The sequence below is a fragment of the Miscanthus floridulus genome, chromosome 14 (genome assembly GCF_019320115.1).
Source record: "Miscanthus floridulus cultivar M001 chromosome 14, ASM1932011v1, whole genome shotgun sequence".
NCBI classification, from domain to species: Eukaryota; Viridiplantae; Streptophyta; class Magnoliopsida; order Poales; family Poaceae; genus Miscanthus; species Miscanthus floridulus.
Window position 1 is genome coordinate 74498728 of NC_089593.1, and position 21634 is coordinate 74520361.

The 21634-nt window shown below is 47.4% G+C and overlaps 1 protein-coding gene across 1 annotated transcript; it reads right to left on the reverse strand.

Annotated features, from left to right (window-relative positions):
* Positions 1-735: 735 nt before the first annotated feature.
* LOC136503755 (uncharacterized) lies at positions 736-3922 on the reverse strand. The gene is made up of 3 exons (XM_066498735.1): positions 3619-3922; positions 1061-1159; positions 736-752 (listed from the first exon to the last, which is right to left on the reverse strand). The coding sequence occupies exons 1-3, from the start codon at positions 3920-3922 to the stop codon at positions 736-738; spliced, it is 420 nt and encodes a 139-aa protein (XP_066354832.1).
* Positions 3923-21634: the final 17712 nt, after the last annotated feature.

Below are 21634 nucleotides of genomic sequence, written 5' to 3' on the forward strand. Positions count from 1 at the left end.
GCCTTCACATTATCTTTGGTCTTATCTCATATATCGATGCATGTGTTCCATATGGCTTCAGCCATATTCTTTTCATTGTGCATGACATCAATATTGTGAGGTAGAAGAAGCTTCTGGAAATACGGAAGCTGCCTAAAGCAAAGTACATGTGTCCAATTATGCAATTTTCCATAGGTCGCTGAATCACCTACAAATCTATCCAAATTGCATTGCATTTCCTCTCCTGTTAAGCAACTAGGAGGCTCATAAAAAACCCTAGTGTTCTTACGGAATGCATTTGCTTGTTGTCTAAATTCATGATCAATAGGCAGGAACCTCCTGTGGCAATCAAACCAACAAGCCTTATGACCATTACGTAGTGTGAAACCTTTGCACCCATATCCATATGTGGGTATGCCAATCTACCATGTGTGCTCCATCCACCAAAGTCACCATATGCCATGAAGTCATGTACAGACCAAAGGTAGGCTGCCCTTAATTTAAATTCTTTCTTTACCGAAGCATCCCAAGAATTAACCCCTACCCATAGTTCCTGAAGTTCATCGACTAAGGGCTGCATTAGAATGTTCAACTTTTTACCAGGGTGCTCAGGACCAGGAACAACAAGGGAGAGGAAAATATACTCATGCCTTAAGAGTGTGCCAGGAGGCAAGTTTAGTGGGGTCACAAAGACAGGCCAACATGAATAAGGAGCAGCATTTAGATTAAATGGTGTGAAACCATCAGTTGCTACAGCTAGTCGAACATTTTTTCTATCCAATGCAAAATCAGGGTAGTCATTATCAAATTGCTGCCAAGCTTCTCCATCACAAGGGTGCACCATTTTACCACTCATTGAGGGACTAGGTGCATGCATTAGTTTGGCTATTTCGGCGTGTAGATACAACCTTTGTAGCCTATCTATGATGGGAAGATAATGCAAAACTTTGCGTGGAACTCCTCTTCCCACCATCCTCATATCGATTGGCACCACAAAAATCACATTTCTCTTTATTCTTATTATCTTTATAGAAAAGCATGCAATTGTTGTAGCAAACATCAATTTTCACGTATGGCATACCAAGACCCTCTAATACTTTCCTTGATTGGTAGAAGTCATCAGGTGGCTTAGAATCTGGAGGAAGAAGTTCATGTACAATATCTAAGACGTCATCATATTCTGCAATAGACATGTTGTATCGTGACTTTACAGCAAGCAGTCGAGCAACCGCGGACATGCATGTGTGTTTGGTTTTCTCGTGCACCAACTCATCTACACTAGTGACCATCCTATAGAAAGCTTTAGCATATGGTGTTGGTTCATCTACTGCAGCTCTCGTCGAATGAGGCAATCAAGGAACGGACTCGCCAGTCCGTGCCCTGGTCAGCCTCGGGAGGCTCCGCGTTGATTTCCATGACCTCTTGTTTGGCCGTAGGGGTCTCGGTGACTGAGGGGGCCTCGGTCCCTACGGTGGGCTCGACAGGTGGGCCCTCTTCCGCCGCCGAGGCGTAGTCGATGGAAGGTTTGTGGAGGTCTCTGGCGAAGATGTTGGGGGGACCGGGGCCCGTGCCGACACCATCTTTGCTAGTTCATCTGCAGCCTCGTTGAATTTTCGTGCAATGTGATTGAGTTCGAGACCATCGAACTTGTCTTCTAGGTGATGCACCAACTTGCAGTATGCCTCCATTTTGGGGTCATGGCAGTTCGACTCCTTCATCACTTGATCGACGACGAGCTGCGAATCGCCCCATATGTCGAGACGCCGTACTCTAAGTTCAATGGCGATCTGCAAGCCATTGACGAGGGCTTCGTACTCGGCTGCATTGTTGGAGGTGGCGAAGTGGAGCCGAATCATGTAGCGCATGTGCACTCTAGGGGTGAGATGAAGAGCAGACCCGCACCTGCCCCGGTCTTCATCAGGGACCCATCAAAGTACATGGTCCAGCATTCCGCCTGGATTTGAGCTGGAGGCAGTTGGGTGTCGGTCCACTCAGCCACAAAATCGGCCAAGACCTGAGATTTAATTGCTTTCCAAGGCGCAAAAGATAGGGCTTCCCCCATGAGTTCGACGGCCCACTTGGCTATTCTACCCGAGGCCTCCCGGTTCTGGATTATCTCTCCCAGAGGGAAAGATGACACCACGGTCACCGGGTGGGACTCGAAGTAGTGACGCAGCTTGCGTCGAGCCAAGACTATGGTGTAGGTCAGCTTCTGGATGTGGGGGTAGCGTGTCTTAGTCTCGGAGAGCACCTCGCTGATGAAGTAAACAGGTCGTTGGACAGGTAGAGCATGCCCCTCTTCCTGCCTCTCAACCACTACGGACACGCTGACCACTTGGGTCGTTGCGGCGACGTAGAGTAAGAGGGCCTCGCCCTTGGCCGGCGGCACCAGGACGGGAGGATTGGTGAGCAGTGCCTTGAGCTTGGTGAGGGCTTCTTCGGCCTCGAGGGTCCAAGAAAAGCATTCGGATTTTCTCAAGAGGCGGTACAGAGGCAAGCCTTTTTCGCCAAGGCGTGAGATGAAGCGGCTCAGGGCCGCAAGGCATCCCATAACCCTCTGCACTCCCTTGAGGTCTCGGATTGGTCCCATGTTGGTCACGGCCGAGTCCTTCTCTGGGTTGGCCTCGATGCCGCACTCCGAGACTATGAATCCCAAGAGCATGCCTCGGGGGACCCTGAAGACACACTTCTCCGGGTTGAGCTTGATGTCCTTCTCTCTGAGGCATTTGAAGGCTATCTCCAAGTCATCAACGAGATCCCTAGCCTTTCTGGACTTGACCACGATGTCATCCACGTAGGCCTCGACAGTTCGCCCGATGTGCTTGCCAAAGACCTAGGTCATGCACCGCTGGTATGTGGCCCCTGTGTTTCTAAGGCCGAATGGCATAGTCACATAGCAGTACATGCCGAATGGGGTGATGAAAGAAGTCACAAGCTGGTCGGATTCTTTCATCTTGATTTGATGGTAACTAGAATACGCATCAAGGAAAGATAGGGTTTTGCATCCCGCAGTGGAGTCGATGATTTGGTCGATTCGAGGTAATGGGAATGGAACTTTTGGACATGCCTTATTCAAACCGGTGTAGTCTACACACATCCTCCACTTCCCATTTTTCTTCTTAACTAATACAAGATTAGCTAACCACTCTGGATGGAACACTTCCTTGATGAATCTAGCCACCAAAAGCTTCTGCACCTCCTCGCTGATGGCCCTGCGCTTTTCCTTGTCGAATCAGCACAGGCGCTGCTTCACCAGTCTGGAGCCAGCCCGAATGTCCAAGGCATGCTTGACAACCTCCCTCGGTATGCCCAGCATGTCCGAGGGACTCCACACGAATACATCAGCATTCACATGGAGAAAGTCGATGAGCACGGCTTCCTATTTGATGTCGAGGGTGGCACTGATCCTCAGCGCCCGGTCGTTGGAGCAGGTGCGGTCGACCGGGATGAGCTTGACGGCCTCTACGGGCTCGAAAGTCCCGGCACGACGCTTGGAGTCAGGCGCCTCGCTACCAAGTCGGTCAAGGTTGACGATGAGTGTCTCGGCCTCCACGAGAGCCTCGGCGTACTCGATGCATTCAACGTCGCAGTCGTATGCATGCTCGTATGTGGACTCGACAGTGATGACGCCATTGGGGCCTGGCATCTTGAGCTTGAGGTAGGTGTAGTTGGGGATCGCCATGAACTTAGCGTAGCACAGGCGCCCCAGGATGGTGTGATAGGTCCCCTTGAACCCAACCACCTCGAAGGTGAGGACCTCCTTGCGGTAGTTGGAGGGAGTGCCAAAGCAGACGGGCAAGTCAATGCCCCCGAGGGGTCGCGTGCGTTTTCCTGGCACAATGTCGTGGAAGGGCGCGGCATCACCTCGGAGCCATGACTGGTCGAGCCCCAGGAGTTCCAGGGTGTTGGTGTAGAGGATGTTGAGATCGCTGCCTCCGTCCATCAACACCTTGGTGAGCCGGGTGTTGCCAATGATCGGGTCGACGACGAGTGGGTACTGCCCGGGGTTTGGGACGTAATCGGGGTGGTCATCCCGATCAAAGGTGATCGCCTCCCGAGACTAGTTGAGGTACCGGGGAGTGGCCACCTTAACCGAGAAGACCTCCCGGCGCTCCTTCTTTCGCTCACGCGCCGTGAGGCACGCTGAAGGCCCGCCAAAGATCATGAAGGCATTGTACACCTCGGGGAACCCATCGCCCTTGTCGTCGTCCCTATCACCGGTGTGCCTCTTCTTGGCATCGTCATTGGGGAGCCTGAGCTTGGCATAGTAACGCCAAAGCATGGTGCACTCTTCGAGGGTGTGCTTCACTGGGCCCTGGTGGTAAGGGTAGGTCTTCTTAAGCATGTCGTCGAAGAGCCCAGGGCCTCTGGCGGGGCCTCGGGGATTCTTGCGGTCTGTGGCTGCGACTAGACCGGCCTTGAGGATCTCCTGCTTCCCTTGGTGACCCTTTTTCTTTTTCTTGGGGAGGTGGGGGCTGAGGCCCCAGGGGCCTTGTCCCTTCGCTTCCCCTTGGTGTCGTTGTCGGGGAAGATGGCCCCGATAGCCTCTTCGCCCGAGGCGAAGTTGGTGGCGATGTCGAGGAGTGCGACCGCCGTGGTCGGTACGTTCCGGCCTAACTCTTAGACCAGGTCTCGGTAGGAGGTGCCGGGGAGGAATGCTTGGACAATTTCCGAGTCACCGACGCAGGGCAACTCGGTACATTGCTTGGAGAAGCGTCGGATGAAGTCTTGGAGAGACTCGTCTAGCATCTGGTGACAACTCTTGAGGTCCCAGGAGTTCCCAGGGCGCACGTATGTGCCCTGGAAATTCTCGACGAAGACCTTTACCAAGTCACGCTAGTTGTGGATTTGCAAGGGAGGAAGGTGTTCGAGCCAGGCTCACGCCAAGTCTGATAGGAACAAGGGGGGGTTGCGGATGATGAGCAGGTCATCGTTCGCACCACCTAGCTAACAAGCTAGGTGGTAATCAGCCAGCCATAGCTCGGGGTTGGTCTCACTACTATACTTTGAGAGGTTGGTCGGTTGCTAAAACCAGGCCGGGAAGTGGGCGCCGTGGATGGCCTTGCTGAAGACTCGAGGGCTAGGTGGCCCAGGAGAAGGACTGCGGTCCTCCCCACTGTCGTTGTGACTACCCCGGTGTGGGTGGTAGCCTTGGGCGGGCCCATCATCGTCATGGCACCGTCGCCTGCTAACCACATCATGGTCGTCTTGCGCCTCACGTCGATCGCCGAGGCGGTCGTGCACCGAGGGGGCCTTGTTGGCTTTTGGTGCCCGACCAGGCTCTGGACGAACCGAGGCCTCTCTATCCTGCCGAGGCGGAGCCATGGGTAGTTCCGAGGCACCCCCACGCCGACGAGAGGCGAAACTTTCAGCCTGCTGTACCACGGCGGTCTCGAGGAGGTTTGGGAGCTCGCCGTGGACCCGTCGCGCCTTCGAGGTAGAGGGCTCGGGCATCGTCCGGAGTAGCATCGCCGCTGCCACGATGTTTTGGCTAGCGCGATTGAAGATAGGGGGTTGCTCGCCCCTTCGTCGTTGTTGATGCGGTGGTTGACGTCGCGAGCCCTCTGCCGGGCTGTTCCGCCATCACCGCGACCCCGCTACTCTTGCTCGAGAGTGTCTCAGAGCTGCTGCAGAAGGAGTTGGTCTTGTTCGACCTTGGCCTGAAGCTCACCGAGCTGCTCTAGGTCTGGACATTGAAGTTCCTCAGGGGAGGGGTTCTCGTTCCGCGCCGTCGGGGGCTCAACACGTGAAGGTGTGGTGCCGCCTGCCCCTTCGTCCTCATCGCCTGCGCTCGGCATCCCGAGCTCGATGTTGAAGCACTCACGAGTGGGATCGTAAGTTCCTTCATCGTCGGAGTCGGAGTAGCCGAAGCAGTAGTCGCTCGCAGCCATGAAGCGGCACATGGCTTCAGGGTCACGAAGCCTAGAGAAGTCCACTCCGGACCACGCCTCGTCCTCCTCCGAGGAGTCAGTGTGGGTGTGGGTCGAGGTTGTGGCATTGAGGTCGAGGGCGAAACATTGGTGGCGTCTCGAGGGCTCCACATGAGCGGAAGCTTAGGCGGAAGCGTAGGCGGCGGCGACATTACTCAACCTGAAGGGGTATGGGAATGGTGCCATCGCCGGGCTCCACTCCGCTGGAGTCAACTCCTTAGGAGGTGGTAGGGCAGAACTTGATGATGGGGCATCGCCGTGCGCCACCGGCATCTCTCCCTTGCCCAGGCTTAAGCTGGACAAGTCCCCAACCAGGGACCCTGTACCAACAGCCGGGTGTGGGATACCGGTGGAGCGCGGTGTGTCGCCCTGAGCTCACGCGGTGTCGGGGTGGTCCCGCTCATGTCGTGCCTAGCGAGCATGACGAGAGCGGCGGCTCGGGCACCGCCTGCGCCTGGGCTGCCGGTGCGTGATGTCGTCGTCGGTCGGTGGGGCTATGGGTGTGAGGAGTACCATATCGTACTCACATCCTAGAGACATGAACTCTAGGCTCCTAAACCAGATCACCGTGCCGAGACGCAGTGGTCGCACGGGGTCTGCCATCCAGAACTTGTTGGGATGATTAAGCTGACACGCAGTATCTCCCCTACCTGGCGCACCAACTGTCGGTGTTTTGGACCGACAGGCCCTCAACCGACTAGTGAAAGTGTACTGCGTGCCCCTAATCCCGGATGGTGATGCAAAGAGACACAAGGTTTATACTGATTCAGGCAATAGGTGCCCTATGTCCAGTCTGAGAGAGCGATCTTGTATTCCTTGCATCGAGGTGCTTGTAGTAGGGGTTTACAAGCTGGGCGAGAGAGGGAGCTTGTCCTAGGTCTCTGCGTAGAGTGGCATGGGTTGCTTGAGATGTTGATCCCTTGTAGTGAGGGAGCGTGTGAGTTACAGAGCGCTGCGCATTGCTTGCCCGTGTGTGGTGTCTGTCTGTCTGTCTCTGTTCGACCCCCTAGAAGCGGCCCCAGTCACTCCCTTTTATAGTAGAAGGGAGGCACGGGGGCGGTACATGGATTTGCTACATGGTGTTTTGTGAGCAGAGATGGCATGTCCAAGCCCTGTAGCTTGTCACTATGGTGGCATGGTCGACGGAGCGGTCTTGTCCTCGATGCACTAGAGCGACATGCCGGTCACGCCCGATCCTGTGCAACGTGGGAGCTCCTGTGATGGCTTGACGTAGGGCATGGCGCATACTATGGATGACGTGCCGGTCGCTGTATGTTGACAACGTAGAGAGCCGAGGCCCAGTTGGTGCAGAGGCTGAACAATTGTGGGGGGCTCGGCGGGCGCAAGTCTCGTGGCTACCGAGACCCCGAAGCGGATAGCCGAGGCTCGGAGGGAGCAGTTGGTCTTTGTACGTCGATTCTGAGGCTACAGGGACCCGGACATGACTCTCCATGCCGCACTGTCCTCAGAGCAGGTGGGGTTAGGAAGCACAGTGCAGCACGGGTGTTAGCCATAGGCACAGCGCCGAGCACAGCGACCGGTAACCCACGCCCCGTCTTGTCCCGGACGGGATGGCGTCGATGTGACTCACGTCTCGTCGGCCACTCCGCTATATTGAGCCGTCGTTTGGCTGATGTCACGGGAGTGGTTGAACACGCTAGTTGGACGTGACGTCCTGTCAGAGAAGTCGGTAAAGGCGGAGGCGGCGGGGTTGTTGTCGAGCCGGCCTTGAACGAGGCGGAGAATCGGTACCTTGTCCGAGGCTTTACGGGCGGGGCCTCGGGTGAGGCGGAGAATCGATACCTCATCTGAGGCCTTACGGTAGGGGCCTCTGGCGAGATGGAGAATCGGTACCTCGTCCGAGGCCTTACATTTGGGGCCTCTGGCGAGACGGAGAATCGGTACCTCGTCCGAGGCCTTACGTGCGGGGCCTCGGGCGAGGTGGAGAATCGGTACCTCGTCCGAGGCCTTACATGCGAGGCCTCGGTCTAGCTGGTGTGGCGTGGCTGTGATGCTACTGGTTTACTTGGTTGTGGCAAGGGCAAGCTGCGCTTATGGATGCTACAGTGCTCTTGCTACTGACGTGCCGTAGAGCACAAATCGTGCGCGACGATCGACATACTTGTATTTGAACGACTCCATGTAGCTAGGACTATTAGTATCTAGCTGCATATATGCATGATGGATGTGCATGATACATATAGCTCTCAAATAAATCAACTTTTAGAGTTTGAAAGGGACCGTGACGTCTAAGAGGGGGTGAGTTAGGCAACTTAAAACTCTAACTCTAACTAAGGCCTCTTTTTCTATTCTTAGCAAAGCCTATGCAAAATATAAACTATCTAAATGTGTAACTACAATTTTGCAAGTGTGTTGCTATCCCTATCGCAAAAGGAGTTAAGTAAACAATGTAAATGCGGAAGCTAAAGAGTAAGGTAGAGTTATGCAAACTCCCGTCGATGACTCCGGTATTTTTACCGAGGTACCGAGAAGTGCGCAACCTTCCCCCTAGTCCTCGTTGGAGCCCCTCGCAAGAAATCCCTCGCAAGGGCCAAGGTCCCGGTCGGGTAACTCCGTGGATAGCCTCAGGCCTTCCCCACTCGCAAGTGGGTCTCTGACGTGCCTTCCGGCAAGCCTCTCCTGGATGCTCCCCGTCGTCTTCACTACCAAGCTTCCGACCGAAACGTCGCGGACCTTGTTCCCTCCGGAACATGGTGGTGGCCACACCACAAACGCGGTTGGTGTGAACTCACAAGATTACAAGCCCCTCCGATGTACAACAATGTTGCGCGTAAGCACCGAGTGATAAGAGGTGTGCAAACCTCACTAAACACTAGGCCTAAACGTAGAGCAAGTGCATAAGCGGTGGTCTAATCAATCTAAGCACTTCGCAAAGCACCTACGCTAATCACCTAATGAATCACTAAGCACTATGCAAGTGAAGATCACTAAAATGGTGTATCAACACCATTGGTATGTTTTCTCAGCTCTCCACACCTCAAATGACCGGTTGGAGGGTCTATTTATAAGCCGCATAGAGAAAGTAGCCGTTGGGGGCGAAAACCCAGCTTTCTGCTACTGATCGGACGCTGCTGACGTCCTGACCAGACGCGTCCGGCCGTCCCGGCCGTTGAGCACACGCGTAGAGATCAGACGCACTGTCGAGTCCGGTCATCATCGACCGGATGCGTCTGGTCGCATTTGCACCGCTCTGGAACGTCTCTGGACATGATCGGATGCTGCACTTTGTGCGTCTGGTCATCTAGTGCCGCTGCGTCTGGTCCTCACTGAGTTGTTGCCACGACGATGAACAGTGAAGTCCATGCATCCGGTCATTGCCTCGCTCAGCGTCCAGTCACTGCTTCGCTCAGCGTCCGGTTAGAGCTACTGACGCCTGCTGTTGCTGAGCAACTGATCGGACGCATCCGGCCCTCCTAGGGCTGCGTCCGGTCATCTATGGCGAGCTCATTTCTTCGCGATCTTGCATTCGGCTTGGTTCCCATCTTCGTGCTTGGACTTTGCTTGATATCTTGGGTCTTTACTTTTGGTGTTGATCGTGGGATCATCATGTCACCTTCGTCCAAGTCATGTCTTGCACCCAATTGAACTACAAAACAATTACTTGCAAATTCATTAGTCCAATTTGGTTGTGTTGGTCATCAAACACCAAAATCTAAAGTAAATGGGCATAGTGTCTATTTTTCTTACAATCTTCCCCTTTTTGGTGATTGATGACAACACGACCAAAGCAAGCAAATAATAAAAAATTGGAATTTTAAAAAACTATTTACTTGCTAGGATGCAATGCAAAGGGCAAGGTTATATGATGCTAAAAGATACCACATGTAAAGCTAAAAGAGACCACATGTAAACATCTTTGGAAACTTATCTTACCCTTGTAAATGTCCCCATGTGGCATTATGGATTTAAGCCTCCCCCTAACTCCATAATCCACTATCATCCCTTTCTCGGACCATTACCACTAGTAAATTATTATGATCGGGCTTACTTTTGGTCCTATAAATTCTCCCCCTTTGGAATCAAACACCGAAAAGGAAGATATTATTAGCACAAGGGAGGGTCAAACTTTGTGATCCTTTGTTTGTGGAGTGGAATAGGTCATAAAATTTGACTCTCACATTACATAGACTAAGCTCCCCCTAAATATATGCATACATATGATGGAGAATAAAGTTTATGCGTAATTGGCAAATTAATGCTCAAAGGAGTTTAGTCTATATAATGCATGGAGAAGGCATATAAATACCAAAGTGAAATCAACATGATGATATCGGTTTATAAATACTACATGTAAAAACCAATTTGATTTATACCACTTGCAATAGGTGGTGGATATTTGAAGTATGATGCTTGTGGCAGAACCTCCAAAATTATAGGACCCACATGCACCTGTCACTATCCAATGACCTCTGACGACTATGCATATGTTCCTGGTAACTTAAGAAGACTGTCGGGTGTCCTCGGGGAACCCCGAATCATCCACGATTTCCGAGCAGGATCCCATTATAGAGTCATTGCAGTATTACAACATTTATTCAAATATCTACATCAGAGTAAAATAGTGGAAGTCTTACGATACTTAGATTACAAACCAGTTGTTTCAAACCTTACAAACTAAGTTCGATACCTAATACAAACTAGAAGTAGTGGAGTGGTATTATAACATAATACAAACACACAATGTAAGTACCTTGCCCAAGGATCACACATTTACTTATCGTCATCGCATTGAACAACAGTCATGCAGCACGGTCCAAAGCAGACCTGCTCATGAGCCTCACCTACAACAAGGGTCAACGAACCCTGAGTACAAAAGTACTCAACAAGACTTAACCGGAATAAAATTTATAGAACACAGGAATGCAGGCTCAGGGATTCAAGGTAGGGCTTTAGCAATAATCAAAGTTCTTTTGCGTAAAAGCTCTTTAGCAAAATTCTATATAACAACATGTTTATCTTCAAAAAGATCACATACAAAGCTGACACGATCCGCAATGAGATCATGACACTTCATATCCCACACCTTCTCAAACTTTATTCAAATTCCAGTTATTAAACTACGATGATGAACATAGAGTTGAGTCTCCATAACCGAGGAGCAACGACGTTTCGAACCGATTAAAACCTAGCTGGGAATTCCAGACCACACGACATATGTAGGTCCCCGACTTACATATACCAACCTACCCTCAGGTACCCTAAAATAAGAACGGGTTCACGCCACCCGAGAATACAGTACTCCACCAATCCAGCTCATTGCCACGTGGGTACATGCTATTCCCGCCATCTCTCCACTCCTAGTGCGCGAGAAGCCATTCTCGTAATAGAATCGCCAAGTTAAGGCTTACCAGAGTATGTGGTTAGTACTACAAAGTCTCATCTCACACAGTTCAACAACGGACGGGCCTCAATCGACACAGGCGGAAAGAACCCGCTCACAAGACCTCCATGTCTTGTGGCTCCCCTACACCGAGTCTGCCCGGTCTAGATTTATTACTCCACAAGCTCATATCTCATGACAACATAAATAACCGACCGTAACCAAAGATCCATTTAAAATTCGTAGGTGACAGGTAATCACCCGATTTTTATCTGTCTAAGCATGACTAAGCATAACTAGGCATTTACGAAGTAAAACTGGTAACAAGGTAAATATGGAAAAACAAGGTTGGTAATGCACCAATTAGGTTTCCACTTAACTCTTAATCACTTAATGCAGTAAAGAAAAGCAAAAGCGAAATCCATTTGTAAATCACAAGGTAGGTTTAAATGTGAGACCAATTACGGACTGGACCGAGCACTACGCCGGCCATGGCGGCCACAACTGCACGGCTGTGCTACGCCAGCGACAGGAGACCGGTAGCGGTGAAACAAACAACTCGGGAAGAACCAGGAGCTCACCCCAAACATGTTGAAGGCGATGGACGAGCCGGAGGAACAACGGATAGGCGGGTCGATGGTCACAGCGATCACGGCGGCACGAATCACGTCGGTGACGGCGTTCCGGCGACTACGGTGGTCAAAAGGATCAAACAACCGGTCATAGAGCAACACGGGATCAAGACAAAGTTGGAGCCACGCTGAGCAAGGACAAAGATGCACCATGGAGCTCCAGCCATGGCGACGCGCACACCACGGTGAGGTTGCCGGCCGCGGGGAAGAAAGGCGCGCACAGCGGGTTCCCGGCGGAGTCAAGCTTCAAGGGTTGGTCTACTGGGTGCGCAAGGAATAGGCAAAGCTGTGGCAAGCTATGCTATGACTGGAAATGCACCACGGCGATGGCAAAAGCTCAACGGAGCTATGGCGGCGGTGACTGGAAAAGCAGAGGAGGAGAAAGGAGACGAACGGCGACGGCACAAGCTATATATGATGGCCAGGAAGCAAGAGGAAGCTACGAAGGAGCCTTTCCCGCGCTAGCGCGAAGCTGAGGATGGCCACGCGTGCGCCTGGAACCGAGAAGAAGGCCGCCGGCGATGAGTTGGCTTTGGTGGCTACTGTTCACCAAAATTACCAAATTGCCACTCGGTTTAAAACACAAATTACTCCCAAATTTATGTAACAACTCAAAAATCACCAAAAATAAAAGTTGTTCAAAATCCAAAGTTCTACAACTTTGCTTTTATAACTACCCCCTAATTCGGTTTACATTTTGAAATGAAATTTTGAATTCAAATAGGGGACATTTAACGAATTTCGCCTTTTCAAATTACTTCAAATTTTTCATAACAACTTTGAAAATGCCAAAAACAAACTTTGTATAACTTGACAAGCTCTACACTTTTGCTTTTAGGCTCAACCCAAAAATATGCTTAGATTTTGAAATGGGTTTTCAGGGTAGAATTTAAATACTGAAAATTAGGGTTTTCGGAATTTCAATTCAAAACAAAGAATTTTTAACTCAATTCAAGCCATACAAGTCAACACATATAACATAAAGGTAAACTTGTTTTAGTGTATGCATATCAAAATTTTCACTAACACATGAATGATGTGCTATGCATATGATGACATGGCAGATTTTAGTATTTAAACACCCGAGGTGTTACAATCGTTCCCCATAAAAGAAATCTCGTCCCGAGATTCAAAGTCATAGGGTACGTAATGGAAAAGGAAATGTGTCAGTCCAAAAACATCCAAAACTTGTCCATAAAACAGCTGAGGTTCCTTTACAAACATAGTTCACAACAACAGAGCAAAACTAACATTATCCTATATTGACGCAAGAAACTCTGGAAATTCTTCTAACAAGTAATCTTTGGATTCCCAAGTAGCTTCTTCTTCTGAATGTTGATTCCATTGTATCTTGTAGAACTTGATTGTCCTCCTTCGAGTGACACGATCTTTCTGATCCAGAACTCGGATAGGATATTCGGAATAGGCCAAATCAGGTTCAAGTTCAACTCCTTCAACCTCAACATTCTGCTCAGGCACTCTGAGACACTTTTTTAATTGAGAAACATGGAACACATCATGTACTGCCGAGAGATGTTCTGGTAATTTCAAACGATATGCCACTTTTCCATACCTCTCTAAAATTTGAAATGGTCCAATATAACGAGGTGCCAACTTGCCTTTAACACCAAAACGGGTAACTCCCTTCATTGGTGATACCTTCAGATATACAAAATCTCCCTTGTTAAACACCAAAGGTCTACGTTGTTTATCCGCATAACTCTTTTGTCGGAACTAAGCTATCTTCAAATTACTTTGTATTTGCTTAACCTTGTCTTCTGTTTCTTTCACAAGGTCAACTCCAAAGAATCTTCTTTCCCTGGGTTCAGACCAACTCAGTGATGTTCTGCATCTACGACCATAGAGTACTTCAAACGGAGCCATTCTAATGCTCTCTTGATAACTATTATTGTACGAGAATTTGGCCAAAGGCAAACATCCGTCCCACTTATTGGAATAGTTAAGGACACAACACCTTAACATATCTTCAAGTACTTGATTGACCCTTTCAGTCTAACCATCAGTCTATGGATGATAAGCTGTACTATATAGGAGTTTGGTACCCAACGAAGCATGCAAGTGTTTCCAAAAGCTGGAGACAAACTGTGTACCCCTATCTGACACTATGGTCTTTGGTACCCCATGTAAACTCACAATTCTGTCTAGATACATCTTGGCATATCGGATAGTGGGATATGTACTCTGGACCGGAAGAAAATGTGCTGACTTGGTTAGTCGATCTACAATAACCCATATTGAGTCAAAGCCCTTTGATGTCTTGGGTAGACCAACAATAAAGTCCATACTAATATCCTCCCACTTCCAAGCTAGAATAGGTAATGGCTGTAACTCTCCAGTAGACCTCAAATGTATAGCTTTCACCTTTTGACAAGTATCACATTTTGCTATATACCGGGCAATTTCTACCTTCATTTTTGTCCATCAAAACCTTTGTTTCAAGTCATGGTACATCTTATTACTTCCCGGATGGATAGATAACCTAGTAGCATGTGCCTCTTCAAGAATTGACTGTCGCAACTCAGGAACTTTTGGTACCACCAGGCGATTCTTAAACCATAGCACACCTTCATCATCTATGCTGAAGCATTCTGCTTTTCCATTCCAGACTCTTTCCTTGATATGGGCTATACCCTTATTTTCTTTCTGAGCAGCAATAATCTGATCTCGAATATTGGCTCCAACAATTATGTTGGTCAAACTACCTTGTTGAATTACCTCTACATTCAACTTCTCCATCTCTTGACATAAAGTCAGACCCATTGTTCTTACTGTCAGGCAATTGCAATAACTTTTGCGACTGAGGGCATCTGCAACCACATTTGCTTTACCAGGGTGATAGTGTACCTCCAAGTCATAATCTTTAATCAATTCTAACCATCTTCTCTGTCGCATGTTCAAATCCAATTGAGTAAAGATATACTTTAAACTCTTGTGATCGATATAAATATGGCACGTATTACCAAGCAGGTAATGCCGCCAAATCTTCAAAGCATGGACCACAGCTGCTAACTCCAAATCATGAGTCGGATAGTGTTCTTCATGTTGCTTTAGTTGTCTAGAAGCATAGGCAATGACTCGGCCTTCTTGCATCAATACACATCCAATACCAATACCAATACCCAAAGCATCATAATAAACATCAAATGACTTCTCGATATCAGGTTGGGCTAATACTGGTGCAGTGGTCAACAGTCTCTTCAAAGTCTGGAAAGCCTCTTCATAATCAGATGACTAGACAAACTTGACTTGGTTCTTCAACAACTCAGTGATGGACTTTGATACTCTAGAGAAATCTAGAATAAAACGACGGTAATACCCCGCCAATCCTAGAAAACTCCGAACCTAATGAACTGTGGTTGGCGGTTTCCAATCAAGCACATCCTTAACTTTGCTTGGATCCACTGCAACTCCTTCAGCTGACAAGACATGTCCAAGAAACTGTACTTCCTTAAGCCAAAAGTCACACTTGCTGAACTTGGCATATAGTTGATGTTCTCTCAAGCGTGTCAGAACAATTCTGAGATGTTCCGCATGTTCGGTCTTGTTCTTGGAATATACTAAGATGTCATCAATAAACACCACTACAAACTTGTCTAGCTCAGGCATAAATACTGAATTCATCAGATACATGAAATGAGCTAGAGCATTTGTCAAACCAAAAGACATTACCAAGTATTCATATAATCCATATCTTGTGGTAAATGCTGTTTTGGGAATATCTTCAGGCTTAATCTTGATTTGGTGATAGCCTGACCTCAAATCAATTTTGGAGAAAACTTTGGCTCCGGCCAGTTGATCATAAAGTAAGTCTATCCGAGGTAAGGGATACTTATTCTTGATAGTCACTTCATTCAACGGACGATAGTCAACACATAACCTCAGGGTCTCATCTTTCTTTTTCACAAAAATTGCAGGACATCCCCAAGGTGATGAACTAGGTTGGATAAACCCCTTCTCAATCAATTCTTGCAACTGAGTCTTCAACTCGGCTAATTCCTTGGGTGGCATCCTATAAGCTCTCCGAGAAATCGGAGCTGTTCCAGATTTCAACTCTATGTTAAACTGGACATCCCTATCAGGTGGTAGACCGGGTAAATCTTCAGGAAAAACATCAGGAAATTCACACACTACCGGGATATCTCTAATCTCTTTGATGGCAGTTGCACAAACTTTGCCCACTGATCTTCTTAAGGTTGGAAGTTGGATAAGAAGTTGAGAAGTACTATCTAGCAAACTCACCCTTATTGTTCTATTCAAAGCATCTATAACAGCCTTATGCTGATACATCCAATTCATTCTCAAGATTACATATATATCCTGATCCTTAAGGATAATCATGGTAGTGGGAAAAATATGCCCACCCAGGTTTATGGGTACCTAGTATACCATTTCCTTAGTACACAAACGTCCCCCGGGCGACTGTATAAAGAAATTTTCCTTTGTTGCCCCAATTGGAATTTCATGCCTTACGACAAATGTTCTATTGATGAATGAATGAGATGCACCCGAATCAAAAAGCATAACTGCAGGATGATTGGCAACAGGAAACATACCCATCATCATTGGCTCCCCTTCAGGAATCTCCCCGGCTTGAATATAGAAAACCCTTCCTATCTTCCTTTCATCTTTGCCCTTCTAAGCATTCTGATTGTTGTTCTTATTCTGTGTTTGACCCTGTTGTTGATTAGTAGGGGCCTTCTGATAATTTGGATTAGACTGCTTTGGATACGGACATTCCCTCGAGAAATGACCAGGCTTGCCACAATTGAAACAGGGATACTTGTGACCCTAGGGTGTTGGAGCAGGAACCCCAGAAGTATTGGTCTGTTGTGGATTCTGATACGTTGTAGCAGGACAGACATTTGATTGTTGCTTGGCTTGAAACTGCGGCGGACGATAAGGAGGACGATAATGGTTGACTGGATGATAGATTATCTTTTGCCTCTTTTAATTTCCACCAAAGGATCCAGACTACCCACTCTTTTTCTTCTTGATCTCCTTATGCTGCTGATACTTTTCTTCAGAAGCAATTGCAATATTTACTACCTCATGATAAGTAACATTGGTACAGGTAGTCATCATTGTCTGCAGTTTGGTATTCAGACCTCGCATGAACCATTTCTTTTTCTTAGCATCTGTGTTGACATGTTCAGATGCATACTGTGGCAGGTGATTGAATCTACCCACATATTGCATAACCGTTTGGTCCCCTTGCTTCAAAGCAAGGAACTCATCCAACTTCATGGCCATCACTCCTTCTGGAATATAATGGGCTCTGAAGGCAGTACGGAACTCAGCCCAAGTTATTGGAATGCCAGCTAGTTGCATAGCCACTAAGTTTGCCCACCAAGCACCTGCTGCACCTCTAAGTTGCTGGGCGGCAAACGCAGGTTTCTGATACTCCGTGCATGGAATAAGATCAAATTTCTGCTCCATAGTCCGAAGCCAATCATCAGCCTCCAGTGGTTCATCGGCCTTGGTGAACACTGGTGGTCTTGTATCTGTGAAATCAACATATGTAGCTTCATGCCTATTATGATTGCGGCCATGGTTTCCCTACACCATATTCTGACTACTCTGAGCTATCTCTCGAAGCAATCGAGCATTTTCAATATTCACATTGACAAGGGCAGTGATAGCATCAGCCAGATTTGGAGGAACTGGTGGTGGATCAGGAATACCATCTTCATCTTGTGAAGTACTAGGAATATGCAAACCCCGTGTACGACGCATCTGTTCATAACAAACCAAACTTAACTCACAAGCCTTTATTAAAAGATAAAAGAGCTTACTACAACGCATTACACTGGTTTCACTTATTTAAACACAAGTCCACACCTACACAAGACTACTAAACTTAACTAGATCTCACTATTTACAATTCTACTCTTCTCCTCGACCACATCAAACTTCGTGATCGGTATCCATTCTGGAAGCATTTCTGCCTTCATTATCACTTTCATCTACCATCACTAATTCTTCCGGATCTTCTTCTTCTTCCTCTTCAAGTTCATCATTATCAGCAATGATGACACCAGGGTCCATTTCATCGGCTTGAGGTTCATGATTAGGATCCAGGAGGTTGCTCAGCCTATGGACTTCTTCATGCAAAGTAGTATTATGTTCTTCTAAATCTTCCACATAAAATTCTAACTCATGAGTTCTAGCTCTAGCTACATCTTCTCTATGCCAAGCTTCATTCCTTCCCTCCACCATACGAACTAACATACGTTCGCAGTTCTGATGAGCAGTGGTAAGACACCTCAATTTCTCCCGTAACTCGCCCACTTGGATGGCATACATAGACCTATCTCTAGTAGCCTGAGCTAACTCTCCTGTAAGCCTCTGTATCTCTGCCTAGGGATCAGGTCTAGAGCTGCTACTACCAGCACCGTCATTCCTAGGGGCAAGCTGGTGACGAGGAACTCCTTTAGGCCGAACGGACTTACGGGGTGTTATCTTGGTACGAGCCATACTGTAGGAAGCAAAATGAATCCAAGTAAGACAATCTGATCAAAGTCTAAAGAGCAGCCAGGATGGATTACATACTCAACCCAGACTCACTACCCAACCCAGAATCAGAGTGAAGGAAGTAACAAGTGAATTAATTATGATGCATGAATCGTTCTTATGAACAAAAACATCAAATCTTATAAGGTACATAAATAATAGTTGTTATTATATAGGGCATAATAAGATTACTACTCCACCACACAAAGCCTTTTTAAACAATTAAGGAGTGGTGAGAAAGAAATAAGATAAGTCAGAAGCAATTTGGGCCAAATTAACAAGTTAAATTTAGTCATCCCAAATCATTTTGAAGTTTTTGTAAAACAATACAACAAAGACTTTGTAACGATCGCTCTGATACCATTCTATGGCAGAACCTCCTAAATTATAGGACCCACATGCACCTGTCACTGTCCAACGACCTCTGACGACTATGGATATGTTCCTGGTAACTTAAGAAGACTGTCGGGTGTCCTCGGGGAACCCCGAATCATCCACGATTTCCGAGGAGGATCCCATTACAGAGTCATTGCAGTATTACAACATTTATTCAAATGTCTACATCAGAGTAGAATAGCGGAAGTCTTATGATACTTAGTTTACAAACCAGTTGTTTCAAACCTTACAAACTAAGTTCGATACATAATACAAACCAGAAGTAGTGGAGTGGTATTATAACATAATACAAACACACAATATAAGTACCCTGCCCAAGGATCACACATTTACTTATCGTCATCGCATTGAACAACAGTCATGCATCACGGTCCAAAGCAGACCTGCTCATGAGCCTCACCTACAACAAGGGTCAATGAACCCTGAGTACAAAAGTACTCAACAAGACTTAACCAGAATAAAATTTATAGAACACAGGAATGCAGGCTCAGGGATTCAAGGTAGGGCTTTAGCAATAATCAAAGTTCTTTTGCGTAAAAGCTCTTTAGCAAAATTCTGTATAAGAACATGTTTATCTTCAAAAAGATCACATACAAAGCTGACACAATCCGCAATGAGATCATGACACTTCATATCCCACACCTTCTCAAACTTTATTCAAATTCCAGTTATTAAACTACGATGATGAACAGAGAGTTGAGTCTCCATAACCGAGGAGCAACGACGTTTCGAACCGATTAAAACCCAGCTGAGAATTCCAGACCACACGACATATGTAGGTCCTCGACTTACATATACCAACCTACCCTCAGGTCCTCTAAAACAAGAACGGGTCCGCGCCACCCGAGAATACAGTACTCCACCAATCCAACCCATTGCCACGTGGGTACACGCTATTCCCGCCATCTCTCCACTCCCAGTGCGCGAGTAGCCATTCTCGTAATAGAATCGCCAAGTTAAGGCTTACCGGAGTATGTGGTTAGTACTACAAAGTCTCATCTCACATAGTTCAACAATGGATGGGCCTCAATCGACATAGGCGGAAAGAACCCGCTCACAAGACCTCCATGTCTTGTGGCTCCCCTACACCGAGTCCGCCCGGTCTAGATTTATTACTCTACAAGCTCATATCTCATGACAACATAAATAACTGACCGTAACCAAAGATCCATTTAAAATTCGCAGGTGACAGGTAATCACCCGATTTTTATCTGTCTAAGCATGACTAAGCATAACTAGGCATTTACGAAGTAAAACTGGTAACAAGGTAAATATGGAAAAACAAGGTTGGTAATCCACCAATTAGGTTTTCACTTAACTCTTAATCACTTAATGCAGTAAAGAAAAGCAAAAGCAAAATCCATTTGTAAATCACAAGGTAGGTTTAAATGCATCCGGGGCTTGCCTTGATTCATGGAAAAGTCAGGTTCCCGCGACGTTCCACAATTATCAGATCCGACCTCAACAGACGGATTAACTTCCTCCGCAACTTGATTAACTACCACGTGCTCACCTTCGTTCACTACACGTAGTAACAATGCCATGTTTAACATGATGCGAGATATAAAACATGATGCTCGATGATGGATGCAAAATTAACAACTTGAATACAACTTTTCTTCGCGGTACAGTTATAAGTCAAACTAACTAAACCTTTTTCGTAACACTTACTTCCATTGCCAAGGATCATTACCAACTAATGACCCAAGGTCATCACTCAACCAAAAATTCAAACAAAACCTAAATCATTAAAGGTTACTATTTGCCTTTATGAATTAATTATTTACTTCAAAATTATGAAATAAATCAACTTGTTCCAATTGAGCTCAAAATTTTTGTAAAGGTTCATCACATGATAACTATGTGTTAAAACAATTTTCAAAATTTTTGGATAATTAATTAAGCCTAGAAAAATCATGGAAACTCATTTCTTAATTAATTAAGCAATTTTTATCACATTCAAAAAGTATTGAAAAACAACATTTCATATTTTCCTAAATAATATACATCACAAAGAGGTCACACAAAAATTTTCATAATTTTTGGAACTCTAATTAATTCTACACAAAAATAACAAAAGTATACACTATTCATTCATTTCTGAAAAAGGAAAAAATCCATTTTGAAACACTGAGTCACTGACAACCCGACCCCACATGTCATCCCCTACCTCCCGCGCTGACCACGGCGAAAGCGGCTTTGACCGGCGAAATCTCACCGACGGCGAGGTCACCGGTGACGACCAAGGTACTAACATGATCACTACATCACGGCGCATCGATTTGTGGCACAAGCGAGACCAATTACGGACTGGACCGAGCACTACGCCGGCCATGGCGGCCACGACTGCACTGCTGCACTACGCCGGCGACAGGAGACCGGTAGCAGTGAAACAAACAACTCGGGAAGAACCAGGAGGTCACCCCGAACACGTTGAAGGCGATGGACGAGCCGGAGGAACAACGGATAGGCGGGTCGACGGTCACAGCGATCACGGCGGCGCGAACCACGTCGGTGACGGCGTTCCGGCGACTGCGGTGGTCAAAAGGATCAAACAACTGGTCATAGAGCAACATGGGATCAAGACGAAGCTAGAGCCACGCTGAGCATGGACAAAGACGCACCGTGGAGCTCTAGCCACGGCGACGCGCACACCACGGTGAGGTTGCCGGCTGCGGGGAAGAAAGGCGCGCACAGCGGGTTCCCGGCGGAGTCAAGCTTCAAGGGTTGGTCTACTGGGTGCGCAAGAAATAGGCGAAGCTGTGGCAAGCTATGCTACGACTGGAAATGCACCACGGCGACGGCAAAAGCTCAACGGAGCTATG

What these genes read in the sequence shown, in the direction of transcription:
- LOC136503755 (XM_066498735.1), bottom strand. Translation starts at nt 3,922, where the DNA reads ATGGACGGAGGCAGCGATCTCAACATCCTCTACACCAACACCCTGGAA. An exon ending in CCTCAAGCTCAAGATGCCAG is followed by an intron (nt 1,160 to 3,618) that starts GCCCCAATGGCG and finishes TGTCTATTGCAG; the next exon opens with AATATGATGACGTCTTAGAT.